General features: G+C 47.7%; 1 protein-coding gene across 3 annotated transcripts in view; it reads right to left on the reverse strand.

Moving 5' to 3' along the window:
- The window catches only part of LOC133506633 (P2X purinoceptor 3-like), a 66175-nt gene that overhangs the window by 34195 nt on the left and 5944 nt on the right, over positions 1-26036 (reverse strand). For all 3 annotated transcript variants that reach the window (XM_061830963.1, XM_061830964.1, XM_061830965.1), the window contains one exon: positions 12316-12393. In XM_061830963.1, the coding sequence (XP_061686947.1) occupies positions 12316-12393 (78 nt within the window). The remainder of the gene's footprint in view (positions 1-12315; positions 12394-26036) is intronic.

The following is a 26036-nucleotide window of genomic DNA, read 5'->3' on the forward strand; positions in this document are numbered from 1 at the left end:
AGCTGTCAAGCTGTCAGATGGCTCTGAAGGTTGGTGAAGATGCCAGTCTGATGCGGCAGGCTCAAACATGAGGGTCTGCTTGGCAATGTCTGGGAGAATCCCCTGTCAGAAAATGTTTCAACTTGAACTTCAAACTTCCGAAAGAACTTTGCTCATGTTCCAGGGGATGCAGGGGACATTTAGTCTGAGTGGACCATCTTCACCGCTTCCATTGCTGAGGCAGTAACCTGGATTTGTGGCTATAAATCCTTCCCCGTAATATTCAGTACAGTACTGTACTAATGCATGCTGGCTTTTGTATTTTTGTATTGATTCATTTTTGCTTCATTGGTCCATGTCGTCTTGCTGGGGACACTACCAATGCGGCTTCCTGCTACAGTACTGTGCTAATGTATGCTGGTTTTTTTATTTAATTATTTATGCATTTGTTTATTTACTTTTGCTCCATTGGGCCATCTCATCGTGCTGGGGATGGTTCAGTTAGAAAAGGGTGGTGTGCCCTTTCCAGGTCAGTGAAAAGATCATGCCCCAAGGTGAGGAGTTCAAATATCTTGGGGTCTTGTCCACAAACGAGGACAGAATGTAATGTGAGATCCACAGGCGGATCTCTGCAGCGTCTGCAGTGATGCAGACTTTGTGGTAAAGAAGTTAGGTGGAAAGCCCAAGCTGTCAGTTTGCCAGTATATCTCCATTCCTACCTTCACCAATGATCATGAGCTGTGGGTCATGTCTGAAAGAACAAGCTTTTGGATACGGGCGTTCAAACGGAAATTCCTCCGCATCTTGTCTAGGCTTTCCCTTAGAGATAGGGTGAGAAGCCCGATCATCAAGGAGGAGCTGAAAGTAGAGCCGCTGCCCTTCCGTATTGAGAGAAGCCAGATGAGGTGGTTGGGCCAACTGATTTGGGTGGCTCCCAAACGTCTCCCTAATGAGTGGTTTCAGTCACGTCCTAATGGAAGAAGATGACCCAGGACACACTGGAGAGACCATGTCATTCAGCTAACCTGGGAACGACGTACCTGGGGAAAAGGTAGTCTGGACATCCCTGCTAACGCTACTGCCACAGCAAGCTGATCTCAGATAGAAAATGAACGGATGTATGTATACGTATATATATATATATAATATATATATATATATATATATATATATACAGTTGTGTTCAAAATAATAGAAGTACTGTAATACACATTTTCAGTATATTTTTTATTGCTATATGTCAAACAACTTCATCCTGAGAGAGACTCACATAACACACCTGGCACCCTCCGTCATTTGTTCCCACTTGAACCCGTTTCTTCACTTCCTGACCGTGCTAACCATTGCTCTGGATTGTTGAGCCCAAGTAGTTGAAGTCATCCACCGTCACAATATTTTCTTCCTGTAGGCTCACCATTCCCCTTCCAAGTCTTTCTGTCATCGACATTAAATATGACTCTTATGTCGGCTAATACCCGCGGAGGCCCATTAGCTCAGTGATCAGAGCATTCGTTTTGTAAACCAGGGGTTGTGAGTTTGTATCTCACTGGGGCCTCTACTCCCCAAGAAGGGTTGTGTCATGACGGGCATCCAGCATAAAAACTGAGCGTGAGCGCAAATATGTCTGCCTGATCCCTGACCTTGGACCGAATAAAGGTTTCCTCTGTACTGTCTGCTTGTCTCTGGAGTCGTGCATTTGGGTCCACCCTCGAGCCCCGTTCATGACAGAACGATCTGGCCAAAACATGGACCCAGCCTACTCAGAGGCTATCCGTCGCTCCCTGTAAGTCCAGGGCAGACGCCTGGTGGAGCAGGAGGCTGCTCTCCAGGTAACCAACAAGAGGCTCCATGAGATCTGCACCCGGCTGGAGCCGTGGCTAGCCTCCCAGGCTAGCGTGGTTGCCACGCCAACGGTGGCCACTCCACCGGTACCACCGGTTCCCCCCGCATCACTCGCCACGGAGCTCCCCTGTAGCAGTGTTACCCCGCTCTCCCAACCGGAACGATTCTCAGGCGACTCGGGGAACGTCAAGTCTCTCCTCGCTCAGTACGATCTCCATTTTGAACTGCAGGCGTCCGCCTTTCCCACAGACCGCTCCAGGATCGCGTTTGTCATTTCCCACATGACGGGAAGGGCGGAGGCATGGGCAACGGCTGAATGGAGTCGTAACTCAGTAACTTGTCGTTCTTGGATGTCATTCATCTGCGCACTCACCCAGCTGTTCCAGTATGCGGCGTCGCCAGGGCCGTCTGCGCGTCTCGGACTACGTGATCGAGTTCCGGATCTGCGCCGCCGAGAGTCGATGGAACGAGGACGCCCTGCACAACGCCTTTTTCCAGGGGCTTTCGTCCCAAATCCGGGGTTTCCTCATCGCTGTGGATCTCCCTCCTTCGCTGGACCCACTCATCGCGTTGGCCCTCAAGGTTGACCAGCGACTTGTAATGCAGGGTCAACTAGCCGCGATGACTGAGGGAGAGAGGGAGGGGTCCAGTCCGGCCGCCGCCCGGTCGTCCACGCCGCCCTCCACGGCTGAACCCATTCAGGTGGAGGGTCTCGACGGGCCAGCGGAGGAGCGTCTGCGCCGGCGACGGCAGGGTCACTGTTTTTACTGCGGGCGTCTGGGACACTTGATCGCCCGCTGCCCGATTCGACCAAAGCACCCCGACATCAGGATCTCTACTCCGGTGAGTGTGCGGTATACCGCGGCGGAGTCAGGGAGGTCACTTCTTCACCTCACCTTGAGAACAGACTCCCGTACATGCACTGTGACTGCTTTCATAGATTACGGGTCAGACGCAAACCTGATGAATCCCCGCGTGGTCGAGGAGCTGGTGGCAGCAACTTTCCCTACGCAACGGCTTCGTAACGCCTATGCCGCCAACGGCAAGTTCCTTTGTCGGGTTACACATCGCACTCAGACTCTCCGTATGAGTTTTCTGGACGCTCACTCGGAGCGTATTAGCTTTCATGTCTTCAACCCACGTAGTAGCGACATCATCCTGGGCAGCCCGTGGCTCAAAGAACATAACCCGCACATAGATTTGGCCACGGGTCAGATCAAGATTTGGGGAGAGGACTGTCGCAGTTGCTGTTTCGCTGTCCAGGAAAACAAGGGGATCCAAGTCGCGCCGGTTCGGCTAACAGAACCTAGTACCGCACCGGAGCTGACCGCGATGCCCTCCTGCTACCATGACCTCCGGGAGGTCTTCTCTGAATCTAAGGCAAAGTCTCTGCCGCCACATCGGTCATACGACTGGGCGATTTAACTCCTGCACCTCTCCTCCCAGAAGGAAACTGTTCTCGTTAACAGGACCAGAGCATCAAGCCATGAGGAACTACATCGAGGACTCGCTGGCAGCCGGACTCATTCGCCCCTCCTTTCTTTTTTTTTTTTGTCAAGAAGAAGGACTCTACGTTGCGACCCTGCGTCGACTACCGAGGACTGAACGACATCACAGTCAAGAACCGGTACTCCTTGCCGCTGATCGCTACAGCATTCGAACTCCTTCAGGGAGCCCGGATCTTCACCAACCTGGACTTGCGCAGACCTAACCATCTGGTGCGGATTCCGGAAGGAGACGAGTGGAAGACGGCGTTCAACACCCCCACAGAGCACTATGAATATCTTGTTATGCCTTTTGGACTGACAAATGCCCCTGCCGTCTTCCAAAACTTCATTAATGACACTCTTAGGGAATTTCTGACCAAGAACGTATTTGTGTATCTCGACGATATTCTAATCTTTTCATCAGACCTGAAGTCTCACATCCAACAGGTCAGGGAGGTGCTCCGGCGTCTGTTGCAGCACCAGCTGTTCGTAAATATGGACAAGTGTGAGTTCCACCGAGCGTCCGTGTCCTTCCTGGGTTTCGTCCTGGCATAGGCGGAGATACGTATGGAACCTGGGAAGGTCGACGCAGTGCTGCGTTGGCCTACCCCCGCCAGCAGTAAGGACGTACAGAGGTTCTTAGGATTTGCTAATTTCTACAGAAAGTTCATAAGGAACTTTAGCTCCGTGGCCGCTCCTCTGCACGCGCTCACCTCACCACACAACATCTTCGTGTGGTCCAGGACCTGCCAGGAGGCCTTCAACAGTCTTAAGGCAAGTTTCACCGCAGCGCCCGTCCTCAATGTTCCGGACCCAGATCGCCAGTTTATGGTGGAGGTTGACGCATCTAATTCGGGAATCAGAGCCATCTTGTCTCAGAGGAGTCCCAAGGACGGAAGGATCCACCCGTGCGCGTCCCTGTCTAGGAAGCTGACCCTGGCAGAGAGGAACTATGACGTAGGAGATCGAGAACTGCTGGCGGTCAAGACGGCGTTGGAGGAGTGGCGGCACTGGCTAGCGGGCTCGCAAGTGCCGTTCGTGGTCTTCACTGACCACAAGAACCTGGAGTACCTGAAGACCGCGAAGCGGCTGAATGCCCGCCAGGCCAGGTGGGCCCTGTTCTTCACCCGCTTCCACTTTACTCTGTCCTTCCGCCCAGGCTCCAAGAACGGCAAGCCAGATGCACTCTTGCGGATCCACGAGGGGGAGCGCACGGAATCAGAGGCCACTCCTATCCTGCCAGAGGCGTGCTTCGTGTCCGGCTTCACCTGGGCGGTCGAGTCGCGGGTGAAGGAGGCCCTGGGAGAGACACCGCCGCCCGCGGATTGTCCGTCGGGTCGCCTTTTCGTCGTTCAATCTCTGCGGGGAGACGTCGTCAACTAGGCCCATACCAACAAAACGGTCTGCCACCCGGGTGTGGCAAAAACGCGTTCAGTGGTCGAACAAAGGTTCTGGTGGCCCAACCTCAGCAAGGACGTGAGGGAGTTCGTCAACGCCTCCCCGGTGTGTGCGGGCAATAAGACTTCGCGCTTACGGCCTGTTGGTGAGTTGCGACCCCTGACCACCCCCTTCCGTCCGTGGTCACACATCGCACTGGACTTTGTCACCGGCCTGCCGCCTTCACAAGGGAACACAGTGGTGCTGTCTGTAGTGGACCGTTTCTCCAAGATGGTCCACTTCGTGCTGCTTTCGAAGATCACGTCGGCCAAGCAGACAGCCCAGCTGGTGACGAGGTCGTCCGTTACCACGGGCTACCCCAGGACATCCTTTCGGACAGGGGTCCGCAATTCAGCGCCCGCTTCTGGAAGGAATTCTGCAACCTCATCGGCGCTTCAGCTTGTCTGACATCGGGTCATCACCCGGAGTCTAATGGCAAGATGGAGAGGGTAAATCAGGAGTTGGAGACCGGACTTCGATGCCTGGCATCCAGGGACCAGAGCACGTGGAGCCAGCACATCAAGTGGGTAGAGTATGCCCACAATTCTCTACCCTCCACCTCAACAGGTATGGCTCGACTCCACGTCGTGCATGGCTATCCTCTGTCTCTGTTTCCTCCACTGGCAACAGACTCTGCGGTCCCGTCGGCCCTGGTCGTGGTACGACGCTGCAAACGAACCTGGGAAGCAGCTTGGAGGACACTGCTGCGGATGAGCAGCGCCTACAAGTCCGCAGCGGACCGCAAGAGAAGGGCCGCACCAGAACTCAGGGTGGGACAGCGAGTGTGGCTCTCCACCAATTATCTCCCGCTGTGAACGGAATCCCGTAAACTTGCTCCCAGGTTCGTTGGCCCGTTCCCAATTACCAAGATCATTAACCCGGTCGCCGTCTCACTGAAACTGCCCAGGTCGATGAGGGTGCACCCTACGTTCCACGTCAGCAGACTTCGCCCGAATCGCCCTTCGCCGCTGGCTCCTCCGGCCAAAAATGGTGGACCGTGGGCCTGTGTATACTGTGCGCCGGCTGCTGTCTTCCCGCCGCAGGGGAAGGGGGGTCCAGTACCATGTCGTGGACCGCTCCCTCATCAGGGACTTTCACGCAGCCCACCCTGATGCTCCTCGGCCGTCCGGGGCCGGCCGTTGGGGTGGGGGGGTATTATCATGCTCCTGGCTAGGCTGGGCGTGGCTAGCCAATTAGTCAGCGCACACCTGCACTTTGTCCCGGCTGATGCCTCCCAGTATATATAGGACCCGGGGGACGAATTGTCCTCCGCCAGATCGTCGTCCTTGATGCCTCGTTCCCGCACTCCCGTTTGCCTGACTTCTGCTCTCTGTGTACCGACCCACGCCTGTCCACTGACCACCCTCGTAAGCCTGCCGTACTGTTACTTCTGCTTGTTTGGACTGTCTGCCTGATCCCTGACCTTGGACCGAATAAAGGTTTCCTCTGTACTGTCTGCTTGTCTCTGGAGTCGTGCATTTGGGTCCATCCTCGAGCCCCGTTCATGACAGAAATATTCTGTAAGGAACTACATGAAGTTGTTCTGAGCATGCCAGACACAGAGAGAGATGTGATTGGGGTGATGAAGAAGTGATGGGTAAGTACGGCATCCAGGAAAGGAACTTTGAGGGACAGATGGTGGTGGACTTTGCAAAAAGGATGGAAATGGCAGGAGTGAACATTTTTTTCCAGAAGAGGTAGGAACAGAGGGTGACCGAAAAGAACGGAAGTAGAAGGATGCAGGTGGATTACACTTTGTGCAGATGATGTAAAGGAAGAATGTTGTGTGGCCTTTCGGAAAGAGGTGAGACAGGCTCTCGTGGACAGGTGGAGCTTCCGGGAGACTGGATTACTTTGAAAAGAGTATAATGATTGAAACTTCATTAAGTTGTTCTTCATATTGTGGATGAACTTGAACTGAACTTAGTTCATTTCTATACAGTGAAGAAAATAAGTATTTGAACACACTGCTGTATTGCAAGTTCTCCCACTCAGAAATCATGGAGGGGTCTGAAATTTCCATCGTAGGTGCATGTCCACTGTGAGAGAGATAATCTAAAAAGAAAAATCCATAAATCACAATGTATGATTTTTTAATGATTTATTGTCTGATTGAGGTGCAAATAAGTATCTGAACACCTGAGAAAACCAATGTTAATATTTGGTACAGTAGCCTTTCTTTGCAATTACAGAGGTCAAACGTTTCCTGCAGTTGTTCACCAGGTTTCCACACACTGTCATGATCCTTCCGCTCCAGCACGAACTGTGCGGGTGCCCGCGTGGGTGCACTGATTGGGAGGTGGATTATGCTGTGGATTTATATGACCGCGATGACAACTGGCCGGCACCAGTTCGTTTGATCTTCATGTCCCGTTCGTGTGCTCCGGTATCCCTGATCGAACCTGTGTGTACCGACCTTCGCCTGTTCTCCGACCAACCTTGCAAGCCTGACTCCTTCGTTACTTCTGCCTGCTTTGATTGTTCGCCTGTGTACCGACTCCTGCCTTCCCGCTCACCTGCTCTCTTTGACCGACGTCCCAACTACCGCTGCTGCACCGGACTGCCTGCTCGATCCCCTACATCTGCATATAATAAACATTTCTCCTTGAACTACCTTGCATCTTCCTAGTCCTGCATTTGGGCCCTACTCTCGTTCTGATGGGCCGCGACAGAACGAACTGGCCACAACAGGACCCAGCAGGAAGGACCCCGCGTCGCCGGGACCGACACAAGGTAGACCGTCTGCCGGAGGACCGAGCCAGTCCAATCCGGGTAGGTTCCCTGACGTCCTCTGCTTCCGTGTCTTACGCTCCGCCAGCGAGTCAGTTTGCTCCGCCTCCCCGCGTTTCCAGCACCCGAGTGTCTTCGCCCGGTAGGTTGAAGTACACCAATCCGTATGAGGGAACCCGCTTGGCCAGCTACCCGGGACCTCCGCGTGGCGGCCATAGGAGATGCCCTGGCTGGGCGCTCCCTTGTGCCTCCCGCTGCGCGGCAACGGCGAAACCGGCAGACCCGCAGTTGGTGGCGAAGCTTCTAGCCCAGAGGGAGGAGGAGCCACCAAATCACGAGGCGTTCCGCCGGGAAATGCGTGCGGAGATAGAGCGGCAGAGCGCGGAATTGGCGGCTCTCACGGCCCAGGTCCGTCAAGGATTGGCGAACCAGCCAAGCTACACTGATGTCGCAACGGCGACTGACTCTCTGCCTACTCTCGTTCACGTTGCCGTGGAAACCGAACCGCCCCCTCGCCAAGCGCACGCTGCAGTGGGAACGGACTCGCCACCTCGCCAAGTGCACGTCGCAGTGGGAACGGAGTCGCCACCTCGCCAAGTGCACGTCGCAGTGGGAACGGACTCGCCACCTCGCCAAGTGCACGTCGCAGTGAGAACTGACCCGCCTCCATGCCATTCCCACGTCGAGGTTTTGGCTGTTCCGAGCGGAGTTCACGCGACAGTTGGAACTGACCCGCTCCCGAGACACGCCCACATGTCAGTTTCCACTGACTCTCTGCCGACTCTCGTTCACGTTGCCCTGGAAACGGATTCGTCACCGCGCCACGCCCACTTTGCTGTTTCAACGGATGCACTGCAAGCTCACGTGGCAGTGGGGACCGACCCGACGCCTTCTCACGTTGCTGTCCAGGAGGGGCGATGGTGGCGCCGCCTTCTCACGTTGCTGTCCAGGAGTGGGCGATGGTGGCGCCGCCTTCTCACGTTGCTGTCCAGGAGGTGGCGATGGTGTCGCCGCCTTCTCACGTTGCTGTCCAGGAGGTGGCGATGGTGTCGCCGCCTTCTCACGTTGCTGTCCAGGAAGTGGCGATGGTGTCGTTGCCTTCTCACGTTGCTGTCCTGGAGTTGGCGATGGTGTCGTCGCCTTCTCACGTTGCTGTCCTGGAGTTGGCGATGGTGTCGCCGCCTTCTCACGTTGATGTCCAGGAGGAGGCGATGGTGTCGCCGCCTTCTCACGTTGATGTCCAGGAGGAGGCGATGGTGTCGCCGCCTTCTCACGTTGATGTCCAGGAGGAGGCGATGGTGTCGCCGCCTTCTCACGTTGATGTCCAGGAGGAGGCGATGGTGTCGCCGCCTTCTCACGTTCCTGTCCAGGAGGAGGCGATGGTGTCGCCGCCTTCTCACGTTGATGTCCAGGAGGAGCTGGGGAGTTCTGTGAAGCCACCCTGGAGCTGGAGAGACTTCGGGATGGGTGTGATGGTGGCGGTCATGGCTCTGGTCCTTCTCTCCATCATCCTATTCGGTCCAGATGGCTCCCAGCCGCTTCATGACCTGGCCTCGTTGGTGACCAATCCACGGCTGCCTACTGACCAAACCTCGGTGGCGACCAATCCCTGGTCGTCTTGCAACCACGGCGTGGGAGGTTCTCGTCCGGAGCAGTGGCCTGCCTCGTTCTGGTTCCTGCTTCGCCGTTTGGTTCCTCACAGAGGTTGTCCGCCCGAATCTCCCCTTGGGGACCCTGGTCCTTGGCGTCCGGGTCGTCCTCCTGACCTGTCCACCCAGACGCCTTGTGTTTGGTGGCCTGGATGGCCACCAGACTGGGGTTCGGGGGGGGGGGGTGCCCTCCTCCGGACACCCTTTCCGCCCAAGGGTGCTCAAAAACTTATTTACAGCTGTATCACACAAATAAATCGTTAAAAAAAATCATTGTGATTTCTGGATTTTTCTTTTTAGATTATCTCTCTCACAGTGGACATGCACCAATGGTAAAAATTCCAGACCCCTCCATGATTTCTTAGTGGGAGAACTTGCAATAAAGCAGGGTGTTCAAATACTTTTCTTCACTGTACTACCTAATCTATGTTAAAGTTTAAGTCAGATAAAACCAATCAAATAAACACAGTCAGCAGATCAGGTACACATTTCACATACTACCTGTGTGAAAATATAAAGGATATGGCGATTTAAAAGATATGTGGATGGAAGGGATTCCATCCACAATGGCCCTCACTCTAGTAGTTGAAGGTTGAGTCCATGTTCGATGTTTGGTCCTTGTTGTATACACTACGTAGGGAATGTTGTTTGCGCTAGGTTAAATTAGGCCAGGCAGCTTCAACACGAATGATACGGCACCAACTTGGGTACTAAGCTGTACTATGATAAGACTTATATTTCCTATAAGTCGTCACGGCCCTCGTCGTACAAGTTCTGAAGTTACTCACATTAGATGTTTCTTTAACAGCACGTTTTGATCACAGACGCATGTCGTTTTTAGGCATCTAAGCTAAGGTGATCTGGGCCTATAAGCAAGATTAAGTTGACGTTTCTACTTGCCCAACTTCCTACTAAGTACTTACAGTCCTCGTTGTAAAAAAAATGTAGGTTTAGACGGGAGTGTAAATACTAACGTTTGATACTAAATATTAGTTCAGCTCAGTTAAATATTAGAATATAGACGCGTTTTGTTGTTAGCGATATAGGCTAGGCTAACCTAGGCCAAGCAGCTTCAACGCGAAGGATACGGCTCAAATTTGGGTACTAAGATTCCAAAGAGAATCATTTTAGTCCACTGAAGTTGTCCCCAGGAGCGTCCCACATCGAGTATTCACAACATTTGGTACAAATTCAGCAGAATTTATTGAATTATGATCAGGCTGGCCAGAACCTCCTGTTAAGCTGCTACCATTTTTGGGGACGAGAAGAAAAAGCCTCTACTTCATTTCTATATGAGAAAGATTTTATTTCTTTTGTGCAACAGTTCATTTTCATTCAAGAGTGCCAGGTTTTTATTGGGACTTCCAGAAATAAAAACCTGTCTGATTACTTTGGCAAAAATCTTTTTCTGATGCCATAAACAAGGAAGCAATCTTGTTTTGTGGGTTTTTAATTGCAAAAAGAAAGAAGCGTCTTTCCGAAGACAGGAAAATGTCTCCAAGTTGTCACCCCTTACTGAAGTCCCGACTAAAAGTCCCTTCACTAGATTAACATGAGAGAGATAGAGAAAGACAAAGCAAAATAATAATCTATGTCCAGCTATACCAAGTTTTATACACATAGAGCCAATAGAACAACATAATGAGAAAGCCTCTTGGGACAAGTGTTACAAACAGTTTGACAGGGGGAGCAAGAAGAACGAAGTCTGTGAAAGTTCAAGGTAGAATTAATTGAATTAATATTTGGTATATCTGAAATACGTCAGATTTCTAACACAACACTAAATAAGACCCTCCATATGCTTTATAAATGCTGTATTTGGTAACCAATTCAGTGCAGCTGCTCTCATCGTGTTTACATATGCTGGCTGCGTGAATGTTTGAAGCTCATTCAGGGACACTGCAGAAATGGGAATGAATTTGTCCTTTGGTTCTTTAGGAATACACTATGATCTGGCAAATATAAAAATGGATTACCAGCAAAATAATTTGGATCAAAAGACTTTAATTTAAACATGTACGATCACACTGTTATAGTATTGAATTTATTTTGTTTTGTAATGTCTACATTGCCCTGCAATTAGGTAGTGACCAGTTCAGGTTGTACCCCGGCTCTCGCCCAGTCAGCTGACATATGCGCTACCATGACTGCAATCGTAGTGATGATAAGTCATCCAGAAAGTGGATGGATGGATATAAGAATAGATAAAATATTTCGTTAATAGCCAGCCAAGAGGGAAAATTATCAGTACTTTCATGCACATCAAGGACAAAAATCATTTTTGTTTTATTTCTTTATGTAAAAAAGACAAGTGAAACAACTCCAACGTTTTTTCAGATTGCAGGGTGAAAGCTGCAGTTATGTGTCAACTAAATCAGTGGCAACAATGGGAAAATTAAATACTGGTATTTTGAGGGAAACAGCCAGTTAGCAACATATTGGAAAAAATAACTAGATAATTTTTGGAATGTTGAACATAGTTCAAAAATATGAACTGTAAACTGAACTAGCTAATTTTTGGAATGGTGAACTACATTTTGAACCATTTCGTGTGATTTCAGTGCAGTAATGTTAATGTTCAACATCTTAATAAGGTGTTCTTAAAGGCACTTCAAATATGTTATCATGTTGTGTTGAAAAATTTTATATTCAGAGTTTTCAAAGGTTATTTTTAACAATAAATGCTCAGGTACTTTATTGGTCCTAACATCTGTGAAAATGGGTTGCAAGACCCACGACTTACCAACAATAGAAAAAAATAAGGTTACATGGTAACAGTTTAGAACCACTACTAGAAGAAACTGAATGTGGTATATTGGAGCTGTAATACAAATTATGTAAACACTTTTAATACCTAACTTTAAAAGGCAGAGTCATGAGAGAAAGCATTGAATCTCAAATCTACCTCGTCTGCAAGTTTGGTGAAGTTCTGGTCTGCATATCGGACTATGTCTCCCACTTTGAAGATGGGGCAATAAGTATTGTTGACCATGTCAAAATTACATTTATTTATATACTTGTCGGTGATGGTGGGGAGGAAGTTGCCTCTGTACACAAGGGGAAAACCCCAGATAATCATCATCATACATCATCACACACCAAATAAAGTATCATAATAAATACAAATACAAATAATAAATACAAATTCAGATGAGAATTTGAGCATTTTTTGTTGAACCACATCAACTTACTTTGTGTAATTGAAGGTTGGAAATCGAATGCTGTTTTTGATGAAAATTGTGAAATTTTCCACTTCGATCATTGGTGTACTGTGACAAAAATGGAGGAAAAACAAAATGAGTAATAAAAAAGTGATTTGAAGACTATTTAGAAACTCAAAGTTTGAGTCCCACTGAAGAAATTTAAATTGACACAAGTTGACAGAAAGACTTTAGTCTGCTTCCAGACACTGTCGGACCTCGAGCGAAACAATCTCTTCTTTGTTAAAAGAGGAATATAATTACAGTAATTATTTATAATTGCATGTCTGCATATTGCAATTCAGCTGGAGGGACAACTAATTGTTCCTGACTACCTACCTTACTGTTCTCCATTCACCTGACAACCAGTGGCACATGGGCTGCTTAAAGTCATAAATATTCTTCAATAAAGAGTCATCACGCTACACGTTACCACTACCAAGTTGGGTTTACTTGAAACATTTCTGTAAAACAAAGAGAATGACACCTACTTTTGAAACAACCACAGCTCCAAGGCTTGGTTTACAGTTTCTGCTCAGGTTCTCACCGTTAGCCCCGGTTGCACAGGCTGGCCACAGTGCCCCGTCTACCTCCATATCTATCACACCATCATCCTTTGCTCCCGACATTCACTCATAATCTTCTTCTACTTCTTCTTCTCTTCGGAGGACTACGGAGCCTCCCACATGCGAGTCTACTGGTTCTGAGGACCATCCTGAGGCGCCTCGAGTGACTCAACAACAACAACAAACAGAGCCCCCATCAACCATATGCTGAAAAACAACACAGCTACAAGGAATAACAATTTACAATTCCATCCATCCATATTTTACTGCTTTTCTGGTTTGGGTCGCGGGGTAGTCACTATAGCAGGGATTCGCAGACTCCCCATTCCCCAGCCACTTCATCCAGCTCTTCCGAAGGGATCCTGAGATGTTCCCAGATCAGCTAAGAAACATAGTCTCTCCAGCATGTCCTGAGTTGTCCCTGTGGTCTCTTTCTGCTCTTTCTGGTGGGACGTGCCAGGAACATCTCACTAGGAGGCGTCTGGGAGATACTTGAACTCCTCCAGTTGGGGTAGGATCTCATTCTTGACCCGGAAAGAGCACACAACCCTTTTCCGATTGAGGACCATGGTCTCAGATTTGGAGGTGGTGGAGCACTCACACTCCGCTAAAAACCACTCCAGTGAGCGTTGGAAATCATTGCTTGATGTAACTAAGAGAACCAAATCATCTGAAAAAAGCGGCGATGCCATGTTGAGGCAACCAAACCATCAACGCTTTAGCTTGCACCTAGAGATTCTGTTAATTAAAGTTATGAACAAAATCTTTCACAAGGGGCAGCCTTGCGGAATCCAACTCTTACCAGAAACGAGTCCAAGTTATTGCAGGCAATGTGGACCAAACTCTGACAATGGTTGTACAGGGACCGAACAGCCCGTAACAGGGGGTTCAGTAGCCTATACTCCGAAGAACCCCCCACAGAACTCCCCGAGGGACAGGGTCAAACTACTTCTCCAAGTCTCCAAAACACATGTAGACTGATTGGGCAAGCCCCCATGCACCCTCGAGGATCTTTGCTGAAGGTGTAAAGCTGATCTACGGTTCCACGGCCAGGACAAAACCACATGGCTCCTCCTGAATCTGAGATTTGACTACCCAACTGACCCTCCTCCCCAGCACCCCTGAATAGACCTTACCAGGGGGGCTGAAGGGTGTGATCCCGCTGTAGTTGGAACACACCCTCCGGTCCCCCTTCTGAAAAAGGGGTACCACCACTGGAGTCTCCCAATCCAGAGGCACTCTCACCAATGTCCTTGCGATGTTGCAGAGGTGTGCCAACCAGGACAGCCCCACAAAAACTACTCGAGGGCCCAGCCACCAAGGAGCTCTTTAACCACCTCGGTGACCTCAAACCCAGTGGTAGAAGAGCCCGCCTCAGAGAACCCAGACTCGGCTTCCTCGTGGGAAGGCGTGTTGCTGGAATTGAGGTCATCGAAGTATTCACCCCACCAACTCACAACATCCCAACTTGAGTTCAGCAGTGCCCCAGTGTTGACGTGCACTGCTTCCCAGTTCTGAGACGCCGCACAGTGGACAAGAATTTCTTTGAAGCAATCTTGAAGTCATTCTCCATTGCCTTGCCTAACTCCTCCCACCCCCGGGTTTTTGCCTTAGCAACCACCAAAGCTGCATTCCACTTGGCCAGCCGGTACATATTAGCTGCCTCGGGAGTCCTCCATGCCGGAAATGCCCGATAAGATTCCTTCTACAGCTTGGTGGCATCCCTCGCTGTTGGTGTCCACCAACGTGTTCAGAGGTTCTCGCCACGACAAGCGCCGACCACTTTACAGCCACAACTCCAGTCAGGTGCCTCAGCAATGGAGGTGCGAAATATCATCCACTCGGATTTAATGTCCCCCACCTCTGCCGGAACATGAGCAGAGTTTTTTCAGGCGTGGGAGTTAAAATTCCTTCTGACAGGGGAATCTGCCAGCCATTCCTAGCAGACCCTTACATTACATTTGGGCCTGCTACATCGGACTGGCATCTTCCCCCACCATTGGAGCCAACTCACCACTAGGTGGTGATCAGTTTACAGCTACTCCCCTTCTTCACCCGAATGTCCAAGACATGCAGCCGCAGGTCAGATGACATGTCCATGTCAAAGTCGATCATCATACTGCGACCTCAGGTGTCCTGGTGCCAAGTGGAGATCCTTATGCCTGAATATGGTGTTCGTTATGGAGAATCCACAATGAGCAAAGGGTTCACTTGAGTTTGGATCGAGGGATGGGGGTGTGGTATTCTTCCCACTCATGCCTTTCAAGGTCTCACATTACCCACGTGGTATTGAAGTCCCCCAGCAGAATGATGGAGTCCCCAGAGGGTGTCATGGCCCTGCCGTTCCAGCCCTGGCTGGGCGTGTCCCAGCAGACGGACGTTGATTAGGAGGCACACACCTGCGCCTCATCTCCGCTGATTAACCCTGGTACTTATAGGACCCAGTGGATGACTGGTCTACGCCAGATCGTCGCCTCGCATGACTTGTTCCCGCACTTCCGCATTCCTGATGCTAACCTCCCGTGTACCGACCAACGCCTGTTTCCCGACCTACCCTGTAAGCCTTTCGCTCCTGTTCCTGCTGTTTGTGCTGACTGACTCCCCGGTTACCGACTCTGGAACGAATAAAGACTCTCCTTACCGCTTGCCTGTCACCTGAGACGTGCCTTTGGGTCCACCGTCGAGTCCCATTCATGACAGAGGGAGCACTCTCCAGCATTCCCTGTAAGGACTCCAAAAAGGGTGGGTACTCTGTTTGATGCAGAGGCACAAATAACCTTCGGGAACCATCCTCCCACCTGAAGGCGGAGGGAGGCTACCCATTCATCCACCGTGGTGAACCCCAAAGTAATAATAAATTAAAGGACTTTTAGTCTGAATTTAAGTCAAGATGACAACTCATAAGACTTCCAAATTTTCCTCTCTTTGCTTGTACCTCTGCCCCCTCATTCCAAACACCTCCTTTCTGTCGTAAAAATCCACAAGGACAAGATTGCGTCCTTATTTATGGTGTCAGAAAAAGATTGTGCCAAAAACAAAACAAAGATTTGTGCATATTTGGGTTTAAATTAACAAAAGCAGGCATCCCCAGCTGTATGTATTCCTTAAACACTCATTCTCCCAAGTTTATTGCAAATATTGACTAGCAGTGATAACCATCACACAGTCATATAAATTTGATATAATCATTAATAATTTATTTAAAACCGGCAAATTAAACTCTGACCATAATAAATTAAACCAAACTTCTTGTTCTTTTCCTTCCGGCTTGTCCCGTTATGGGGTCGCCACAGCGTATCATCTTTTGCCATCTTAGCCTATCTCCTGCATCTTCCTCTCCTTCCTTTCTAACCCCAACTGCCTTCATGTCTTCCCTCACCACATCCATAAACCTTCTCTTTGGTCTTCCTCTCGCTCTCGCTCTTTTGCCTGGGAGCTCCATCCTCAGCATCCTTCTACCAATATACTCACTCTCTCGCCTCTGAACATGTCCAAACCATCGAAGTCTGCTCTCTCGAATCTTATCTCCAAAACATCCAACTTTGGCTGTCCCTCGAAGGAGCTCATTTCTAATCCTATCCAACCTGGTCACTCCGAGTGAGAACCTTAACATCTTCATTTCTGCCACCTCCAGTTCTGCTTCCTGTTGTTTCTTCAGTGCCACCATCTCTAATCCGTACATCATGACCGGCCTCACCACTGTTTTGTAAACTTTGCCCTTCATCCTAGCAGAGACTCTTCTGTCACATAACACACCAGACACCTTTCGCCAGCTGTTCCAACCTGCTTGGACCAGTTTCTTCACTTCCTTACCACACTCACCATTGCTCTGGATTGTTGACCCTAAATATTTGAAGTCGTCCACCCTCGCTATCTCTTCTCCCTGTAGCCTCACTCTTCCCCCTCCATCTTTCTCATTCACGGATATATATTCTGTTTTACTTCGGCGAAATCTTCATTCCTCTCCTTTCCAGTGCATGTCTCCATCTTTCTAATTGTTCCTCTGCATGCTCCCTGCTTTCACTGCATATCACAATATCATCTGCGAACATCATGGTCCAAGGGGATTCTCGTCTAACCTCATCTGTCAGCCTATCCATTACCACTGCAAACAGGAAGGGGCTCAGAGCTGATCCCTGATGCAGTCCCACCTCCACCTTAAATTCCTCTGTCACACCTAAGGCACACCTCACCATAGTTTTGCTGCCATCATACATGTCTTGTATTATTTTAACATACTTCTCTGCCACACCAGACTTACGCATGCAGTACCACAGTTCCTCTCTTTGTACTCTGTCATAGGCTTTCTCTAGATCCACAAAGACACAATGTAGCTCCTTCTGACCTTCTCTGTGCTTTTCCACTAGCAAATAATCCCTCTGTAGTACTCTTTCTAGGCATGAAACCATACTGTTGCTCACAGATACTTACTTCTGTCCTGAGTCTAGCCTCCACTACTCTTTCCTATAACTTCATTGTGTGGCTCAACAACTTTATTCCTCTATAGTTCCCACAGCTCTGAACATCCCCTTTGTTCTTAAAAATGGGAACTTGAACACTTTTCCTCCATTCTCCAGGCATCTTTTCGCCCGCTAGTATTCTGTTGAATAAGTTGGTCAAAAACTCCACAGCCATCTCTCCAAATTGCTTCCATACCTCTACCGGTATGTCATCAGGACCAGCTGCCTTTGCATTTTTCATCCTTTGTAGTGACTTTCTGACTTCCCCCTTAGTAATCATTGCCACTTCCTGGTCCTTCACACTTGCCTCTTCAACTCTTCCTTCCCTCTCATTTTCTTCATTCATCAACTTCTCAAAGTATTCTTTCCATCTATTTAGCACACTACTGGCACCAGTCAACACATTTCAATCTCTATCCTTAATCACCCTTACCTGCTGCACATCCTTCCCATCTCTATCCCTCTGTCTGGCCAACCTGTAGAGATCCTTTTCTCCTTCTTTCGTGTCCAACCTGGTGTACATGTCTTCATATGCCTCTTGTTTAGGCTTTGCCACCTCTACCTTTTGCCCTACGTCGCATCTCGATGGACTCCTTTCGCCTCTCCTCAGTCCTCTCAGTATCCCACTTCTTCGCAAATCTAATCTCTTTCCTTGTATGATTCCCTGTATTTTGGGGTTCCACCACCAAGTCTCCTTCTCCCCTTTCCTACCAAAAGACACACCAAGTACTCTCCTGCCTGTCTCTCTGATTACCTTGGCTGTCGTTGTCCAGTCTTCCGGGAGCTTCTGCTGTCCATCGAGAGCCTGTCTTCCCTCTTTCCGAAAGGGCGCACAACATTCTTCCTTTGTCAGCTTCCACCACATAGTTCTCTGCTCTACCTTTGTCTTCTTAATCTTCCTACCCACCACCAGAGTCATCCTACACACTACCATCCTATGCTGTCGATCTACACTCTCCCCTACCACTACTTTACAGTCAGTAAACTCCTTCAGATTACATCGTCTCCACAAAATATAATCCACCTGCGTGCTTCTCCCTCCGCTCTTGTAGGTCACTATATGTTCCTCCCTCTTCTGGAAATAAGTGTTCACTACAGCCATCTCCATCCTCTTTGCAAAGTCCACCACCATCTGTTCCTCAAAGTTCCTTTCCTGGATGCCGTACTTACCCGTCACTTCTTCATCGCCCCTGTTTCCTTTACCAATATGCCCATTACAATCTGCACCAATCACAACTCTCTCGCTGTCTGGGATGCTCAGAACTACTTCATCTATTTCCTTCCAGAATATCTCTTTCAACTCTCGGTCACATCCTACCTGTGGGGCATAGCCGCTAACCACATTATACATAAACCCTCAATTTCAAATTTTAGTCTCATCACTCGATCTGATACTCTTTTCACCTCCAAGACATTCTTTGCCAGCTCTTCCTTTAAAATATCCCCTACTACATTTCTCTTCCCATCTATTCCGTGGTAGAATAATTTAAACCCTGCTCCTAAACTTCTAGCCTTACTACCTTTCCCTCTGCACAGAATATCAACCTTTCTCCTAATCATCATGTCAACCAACTCCTGAGCTTTTCCTGTCATAGTCCCAACATTCAAAGTCCCTCCACTCAGTTGTAGGCTCTGTGCATTCCTCTTTTTCTTCCGACGATGGATCCGGTTTCCTCCTCTTCTTTGTCTTCAACCCACGGTAGCTGAATTTCCACCGACGCCCTGCAGGTTAGCAGTGCCGGGGGCGGGCGTTGTTAACCCAGGCCACGACCGATCCGGTATGGGATTCTTTAGATGAATGCTCATTTTTGTTTGGCACAGTTTTTACGCTGGATGCCCTTCCTGACGCAACCCTCTGCATTTATCTGGGCTTGGGACCGGCCTACAGATTGCACTGGTTTGTGCCCCCATAGGGCTGCATTAATAAACTAAACCAAACTGCTATCTCAAATGAACAATCTTTTGGAGTTCAACATAAACAGCTACAAAATGCTTTTGCCAAGATTGCCCTCAAAAGTCAAATTGGTTGATTTAGCGAAGTGACCCCTCTTGTCCAAGTGATTGACTTACCGGCCAAACATCAGGGAGAAACTGTGGAGTTGGGTCATGCTTCTGGTGACATCTAACAGCTCACTGAATGCACCGAAATGCGCAAAGCAGAATGGTCCAAAGGATGGAGCAGTCCTTCTGAGCTCAAGACACAGATGGGAGTCTTGGAGACAGCGGTGTCTGACCTCCCAATACAGCTCCTGGACCATGAGGATGTCAGGTGTGAACTCCAACTACTACTTGATAGCTGTCCGCCGTTGCTCTAGTCTCTGCTACAGACAGCAGGGATCCTCCCTCACAAGAAGTGTCACAGGGCCCTACAAAGCATCTCCAACCTGTGGGCAAGAGCCCACCTTGTAGGGTGCTCCATGTGACCTTTGCACCCACCCATACCTTTTTAACTCACAACCAGACTGATCGTCTGCCAAAAACCACTCCAGGTATTGAAAATACTTAGACAAAACCACGCATAACATTTCAAGGTTTGAACTCAAAACAAACAGGTCACACAACACAGAGACCCTAGAGACCTCAAATTAAAAGATTCCCTTCCGTGACTATTGACAACAGAATGCACCTTATTATTTAATTAAATAATTAATTAAATGGGCACTCATCTATTTATTAATTGATTACTTGATTGATTGATTTATTAATTAATCAATGCATGTATTATAATAATCATGACAATAATAATAATAATAATTATTATTATTATTATTATTGTTGTTGTTATCATGTTCAGCTGTTATGTCAAGCATTTGTGCTTCCTCTGTGATTAAAGTTTGATTTAGGTTCAGATTCAGTTTACGAGAACAGAATTTCTAGATGGGTGAGAGAAAAACAACAAAGCACTAACTGTAAACAGAATGTGAAAATTAAATCATTCCATATCTACAACAAAGAAATAAATACAGATGTTTAATGTGACTGTAGTGCTCCACACTGTGAAGGAAGAACAGGACAAGATAAGACAGCAAAAGGACAGGAGAAGAAGCATTCAAGACCAGGATCGTGAACCCACCTATACAAGTGGGATTTGGTGGGACTGCCTAACTGAATTATAGAAAGAGAATATAAAAGAGGGGGGAGGGATACATAATTCGTGTACACGAGTTACTGTGTTACTATTTGCCTCGCTCCTGTTTTCTGTTTATTTTCCATGCCACACACAAAGGTTTCAAATCAATAAAACAATTTTAATACCACTCCGAGACAACCCAAAGAAATACAAAATGCAGTTTTCAAATGACAATTCAATTTATTAGGGTCGTAAAACATGCAAACCTTTCTGACAGTCAGTGAAAAAGTAATCACAAAGTCACTGTGGCTAACCACAAATTTAGGAAAAGTTGGTCTGGAAAAGATTACAAAGCCATTTCCAAGGCTTTGGGGCTCCAGCAAACAACTACGAAGCCATTTTCCACAAATGGAGAAAACTGGGAACAGTTGCAAACCTTCTAAGGATTGGACGACCTATTAAAATTACTCCAAGAGTGCAATGACGACTTATCAAGGAGGTCACAAAAGAACCTTGAACAACATCTAATGGACTCTACCATAAGAAAGATAGAAAGATACTGGCCAAAAATGGCATCCATGGGAGAGTTCTCAGGCAAAAAACCCTGCTCTCAGCAAAGAATACAAAGACTCATCTCACATTTGCCAAAAAAATTCTTGATGATCCTCAAGACTTTTGGAGAAACATTCTGTGGACTGACAAGTCAAAAATTTTACATTTTGGAAGGTGTGCAGTCTTTTACATATGGTGTAAAAGTGGCACAGCATTTGTCTAAAACCAAAACAAAACATGCCAACAGTGAAGCATGGTGGTGGCCATGTGATGGTCTGGGGCTGCTTTGCTACCTCAGGAGCAGGACAACTTGCATTGATTGAAGGAACAATGTATTCTGCTGTGTCCAAGAAAATTGTGAAGGAGAACATTCGGCCATAAGTTCGTGCCCGCAAACTCATACACTCTTGGATCATGCAGCAGGATAACAATCTGAAACACACCAGCAAGTCTACCTCTGAATTAAAAACCAAACAAACGAACAAAACAGTAATAAGGTTTTGGAGTGTTGGCACGCAGTTGTAAAAGTGTTGACCTCACAGTGATGAGGACCAGGGTTCAATCCCGGCCCTGCCTGTGTGGACATTGCATGTTCTCCTCATGCCTGCGTGGGTTTTCTCCGGGCATTCCTGTTTCCTCCCACATCCCAAAAACATGCATTAATTGGACACTCTAAATTGCCCCTAGGTGTGATTGTGAGTGTAACTGTTGTCTGTCTCTAAGTTCCCTGCGATTGGCTAGCAACCAGTTCAGGGTGTACCCTGCCTCCTGCCTGTTGACAGCAGGGATGGGCTCCAGTACTCTTGCGACCCTTGTGAGGATAAGCGGCAAACAAAATGGACGGATGGATAAAGGTTTTGGAGTGGCCAAGTCAACGTCCGGATTTAAGTCCAATTGAGATGCTGTGGTGTGACCTTAAAGGGGAAATCCAGTACTGTGCATGAACAGTGTATCCAATAGGTCATGTAATATGTACCCTATTTTGGGTTGTCTCTGAGCGATATTAAAATTCAAATGATGATTTGAGACTTTTGTGTGTAAAAGATCTGAAAAACAGCAATCGGGGAGGGGGGGGAATACTTTTTCACTGTACTATATTTGTTGCAATAAGTAAGTTGTCCCACACCCAGTGAAAAAATCCCAGGTGTGTGTGCTTACGGACACATGCATGAGATTTCACACCATTGTGCATGCGAAAGGACTGACAAATGTCACGGAGGTGAAGGAACTCACCAAATATATCAAGGACAGAACAGGGACGGGTACATCTGAGGGCAACCCTGTGGACAGAACATATCCAAAGCCGAAGAACCCAAGGTGGTCCACCAATCTCTCTGAGGTCCCCCGACAACTCGCTTCTGGGTGGTGGCTGCAGTAACCCAATGCCACTCCCTAGCCAGCTCCCTCCACCATCGCGTCACATGCCCTGCCCCCTTGCCCAACCCACATTCAGGAAAATCGGAAGCCCCCCACAACCTGGAGGGCCTATGATGGCCCAGCCCATGGACAGGAAAATGTCCCTTATTTTTTGGGAAAGGGGGGTGGATAGGGCCACCCTACAAGAGAATAATGAGGGTGGGAATGCAAGGAACAGCCTCAGCCCATGAGAGGGGAGTTCTCATGCCAAGCAGCCTCAGGAGCAGCACCATGTAGGTAAGTGTAAAACCAGATCTCTGGAGGGGCAGTGAGCTGAGATGGGGGAAGGCAGGTGTGCCAGGCACTACTACCTTACAACCAAACACCCCCACCCACAGCCCATCACCCCTCAGAAATGGATGTATGTCTTGCATCAAAAGAGAAAGCGGATGTATTGTATTGTACCTGATTAAAGTTACGTCTAGTCAAGAAATAGCTTAATTGAATGACAACCGATTCATGTGCTGACTGATTACCTGGCCCTCTGCCAAGCATTGTCTCACGATTTTGATGATTAAGTGGGTGCAATTGGCCGATCTGCATCCATCATAGTTAAAGAGACAGCCCAAGCTCATTACTGCTGGATACGTGAAGTGTACTTTGGATATTTAAATTAACCCAATATGGAAGATGACAGAAATTTCACAATACTGTTTGTTGAAAACCTACATCCAAACATCAGCTAGCAGCTGGGTGTAGCAGCATGCCTGCACACACTGTCCATTGTCCAACTGCATGAAATGGCCACCAAAGGTTTCACTAAAGAAAAACACCCTGTCTTTAAAGTACAAGACCCGGGCGTCGTCTTTACAAACAAACCGCTGCAGATGGAATTAGAGGGAGTTATGTGCAAACGAGTGTGACTGACAAACATTTTCTGCCGATTTTAAAATTGACAATCAAAGCAAGTCATTTAATCCGAACAACCATGGTCCGTGGACAACACCGCCAATCCATAAATCAATCAAAATCATGGAATGACCGTAACCTTTGCACCAAATATACATGTCGAAAAATGGTCTAAGCATGAAAGTCCTCTAACCAAGATTAGTGACTAAAATGACTAGTGACATCTGGGGAAAGGGTTCCCGAACAAACAGTTCTCAAAGTGAACGTCGTGCTGTTGTAGAATAATGGCTTGAGATCCTTGCAGGCTGTCCAAACACTAAACGTGGGACCCACCAGTAGGGCCAGGCCTGACTGAGTCAAAAAGCCTCACAGAGGATATGATAGGTCTGCCACGTAACTCAGTTGTTTCCCTAATAACCTGCCAAGTGCCTCTGTGACCCTGGTTGACTCCATGACAACCTCACCTAACCATAACCTTCACAGACCACTTGTTGACATCCAATCCCTAGACCCCACTCATGCCTTCTTAATTGTCTGACTACACTCAGGCAAAGCCCCTGACTTGCATGACATTACACTTATAAATAAAGGTCTGCCATTCCGGCAACTTTTAGGTGAAATAACCTCATACAGTAAAACCGTTCGAAAAACATTTTGTGGACACTGTCCCTAAACAATGGAAGACATTTTCAGCAATGCACGCAAGCTTCGTAGTGACTTCTTTATGTAGCTATCATGCTCCTTCAAAGGCCATGGAGTCATTTTGCTGCATGGCTTGAACAGTACACAACACGTGGGTTTTGTCTCTTTTGTCTTTTAATCCCACCCTAATCTCCCTTGCTCCCTCACGCCATGCCTTGGACCGGCTCTTCTATTGCACCTGCAGTAACCACTGGTGATGCATGGCTCCTGAGCTGGTTACCTTGTTTGTGATTTGAAGTTGCCTGCTTTTCTTTTGCCTTTTCTTTTGGCTTGCATTGGCAACCACTCTTTTTTTTCTACCTGACGCACAAACTTGCCTTTGGTTTCTCCTTGTCTTTGCACCTGCGCATTTGGATTATCTTGGTTTTTTGGTATTTCACTTCTATGAAGCGAAATTCACAGCCATTTATGGCCTCTCGTAGTGAAAAGCGGGGGTCACACAAGCCTCTTCCCACGATGAACCATGCACAGAACGAACACTGAGACATGACTGGTCAAGCAGGTTAGACCTCTGTGACAGCCTCCTTCCTGTGCTAAGGATTACACCAAGCATTGTCACTACATGCTCATTCCTCTCTTAAATCATAAGTCAGTATTCTTGGCCAATGTTTGTCTATTCTTTGTGTTTTCTTTCCTCGATTTGCATGTTAGAACTCGTGAAATTTTCAAAGAGTCTGGGGTGAAATGTTCACTGCATATGACAGACTGGTGACTGGGTTTGGAAAAAATAGCTCTCTTCATTTGCACAAACTTGACCCACTATCTTCTGAGGCTTGGGTCTTTGGGAAAATAATGAAAACTGTGACCAGAATAATTCCAATTGCGACGAAACTGAACCACACACTTCTTCACCATTGTTACGGATAAATTTCATCTTACAATCACTGGGGAATTCTTGAAATGAACAGGGTTTTCTTCGGCGTCACCAAGCGGTGTGCAAGTGAAAAAATTTATTAAACAAACACGAGTCGCCTAATATTGACATCATAGGTAAACCATCATGAAAGGGGGCATTCGTCAGGTCCGGGAAACTAGGTCAAAGTTTTTGGCTTTTCATTCATAAATACTTTTATTTTTCCAGTTAAAACATCGAACAAGATATGCCTTTTATGTCATAGTCACACAAATATTTTTGTCTAGATAAGATAACTTGTTCTCAAAATTGATGTTCTATACACGTTAACATCATGTTGGGCGTTGACATACTCTTATCTGTTCTAAATGAAGATGACTCTGCATCTTGCACAACTGTGACTCTTATAAGGAATAGTTCCCATTAACAGAATGTCTCTTATCCTTTGTTCTTGTAAGTTTGTTTGTTCTTTGTTCTGAATGTCATACCAGGGCGGCACCGAATGCCGGAGACAAATTCCTTGTGTGTTGTTACACACTTGGCCAATAAAGCTGATTCTGATTGATGAAAGCATAAATTGGACAAACCCAGAAAAGAACACAAGGGTTTACCTTCATTAGTGTCTTTTTCCAAATTAATTGCATTTTTATTTAACCATACAATACAAGGGTCTATTAGTAAATCAGATTCCAAATTCAGGAGGAGCAGGGTAGTTTTCTACCTTTTTTTTTCTACCTAATGCAGCCCTATGGGGCACGAACCAGTGCAATCTGTAGGCCGGTCCCAAGCCCAGATAAATGCAGAGGGTTGCATTTTCCGGCGTAAAAACTGTGGCAAACAAATATAAGTGTTCATCTAATGAATCCCATACCGGATCGGTCGTGGCCCGGGTTAACAACGCCCGCCACCGGCACTGCTAACCTGCAGGGCGTCAGTGGAAATTAAGCTACTGTATGTCGAAGACAAAGAAGAGGAGGAAACAGGATCCGTCGTCAGAAGAAAAAGAGTAATGCACAGAGCCTACAACTGAGTGTAGGGACTTTGAATGTTGGGACTATGACAGGAAATCCTCAGGAGTTGGTTGACATGATGATTAGGAGAAAGGTTGATATACTGTACATCCAAGAGAACAGGTGGAAAGGTAGTAAGGCTAGAAGTTTAGGAGCAGGGTTTAAATTATTCTACCACAGAGTAGATGGGAAGAGAAATGGAGTAGGGTAATTTTAAAGGAAGAGCTAGTTAAG

Source organism: Syngnathoides biaculeatus, chromosome 9, assembly GCF_019802595.1.
Source record: "Syngnathoides biaculeatus isolate LvHL_M chromosome 9, ASM1980259v1, whole genome shotgun sequence".
NCBI lineage: Eukaryota > Metazoa > Chordata > Actinopteri > Syngnathiformes > Syngnathidae > Syngnathoides > Syngnathoides biaculeatus.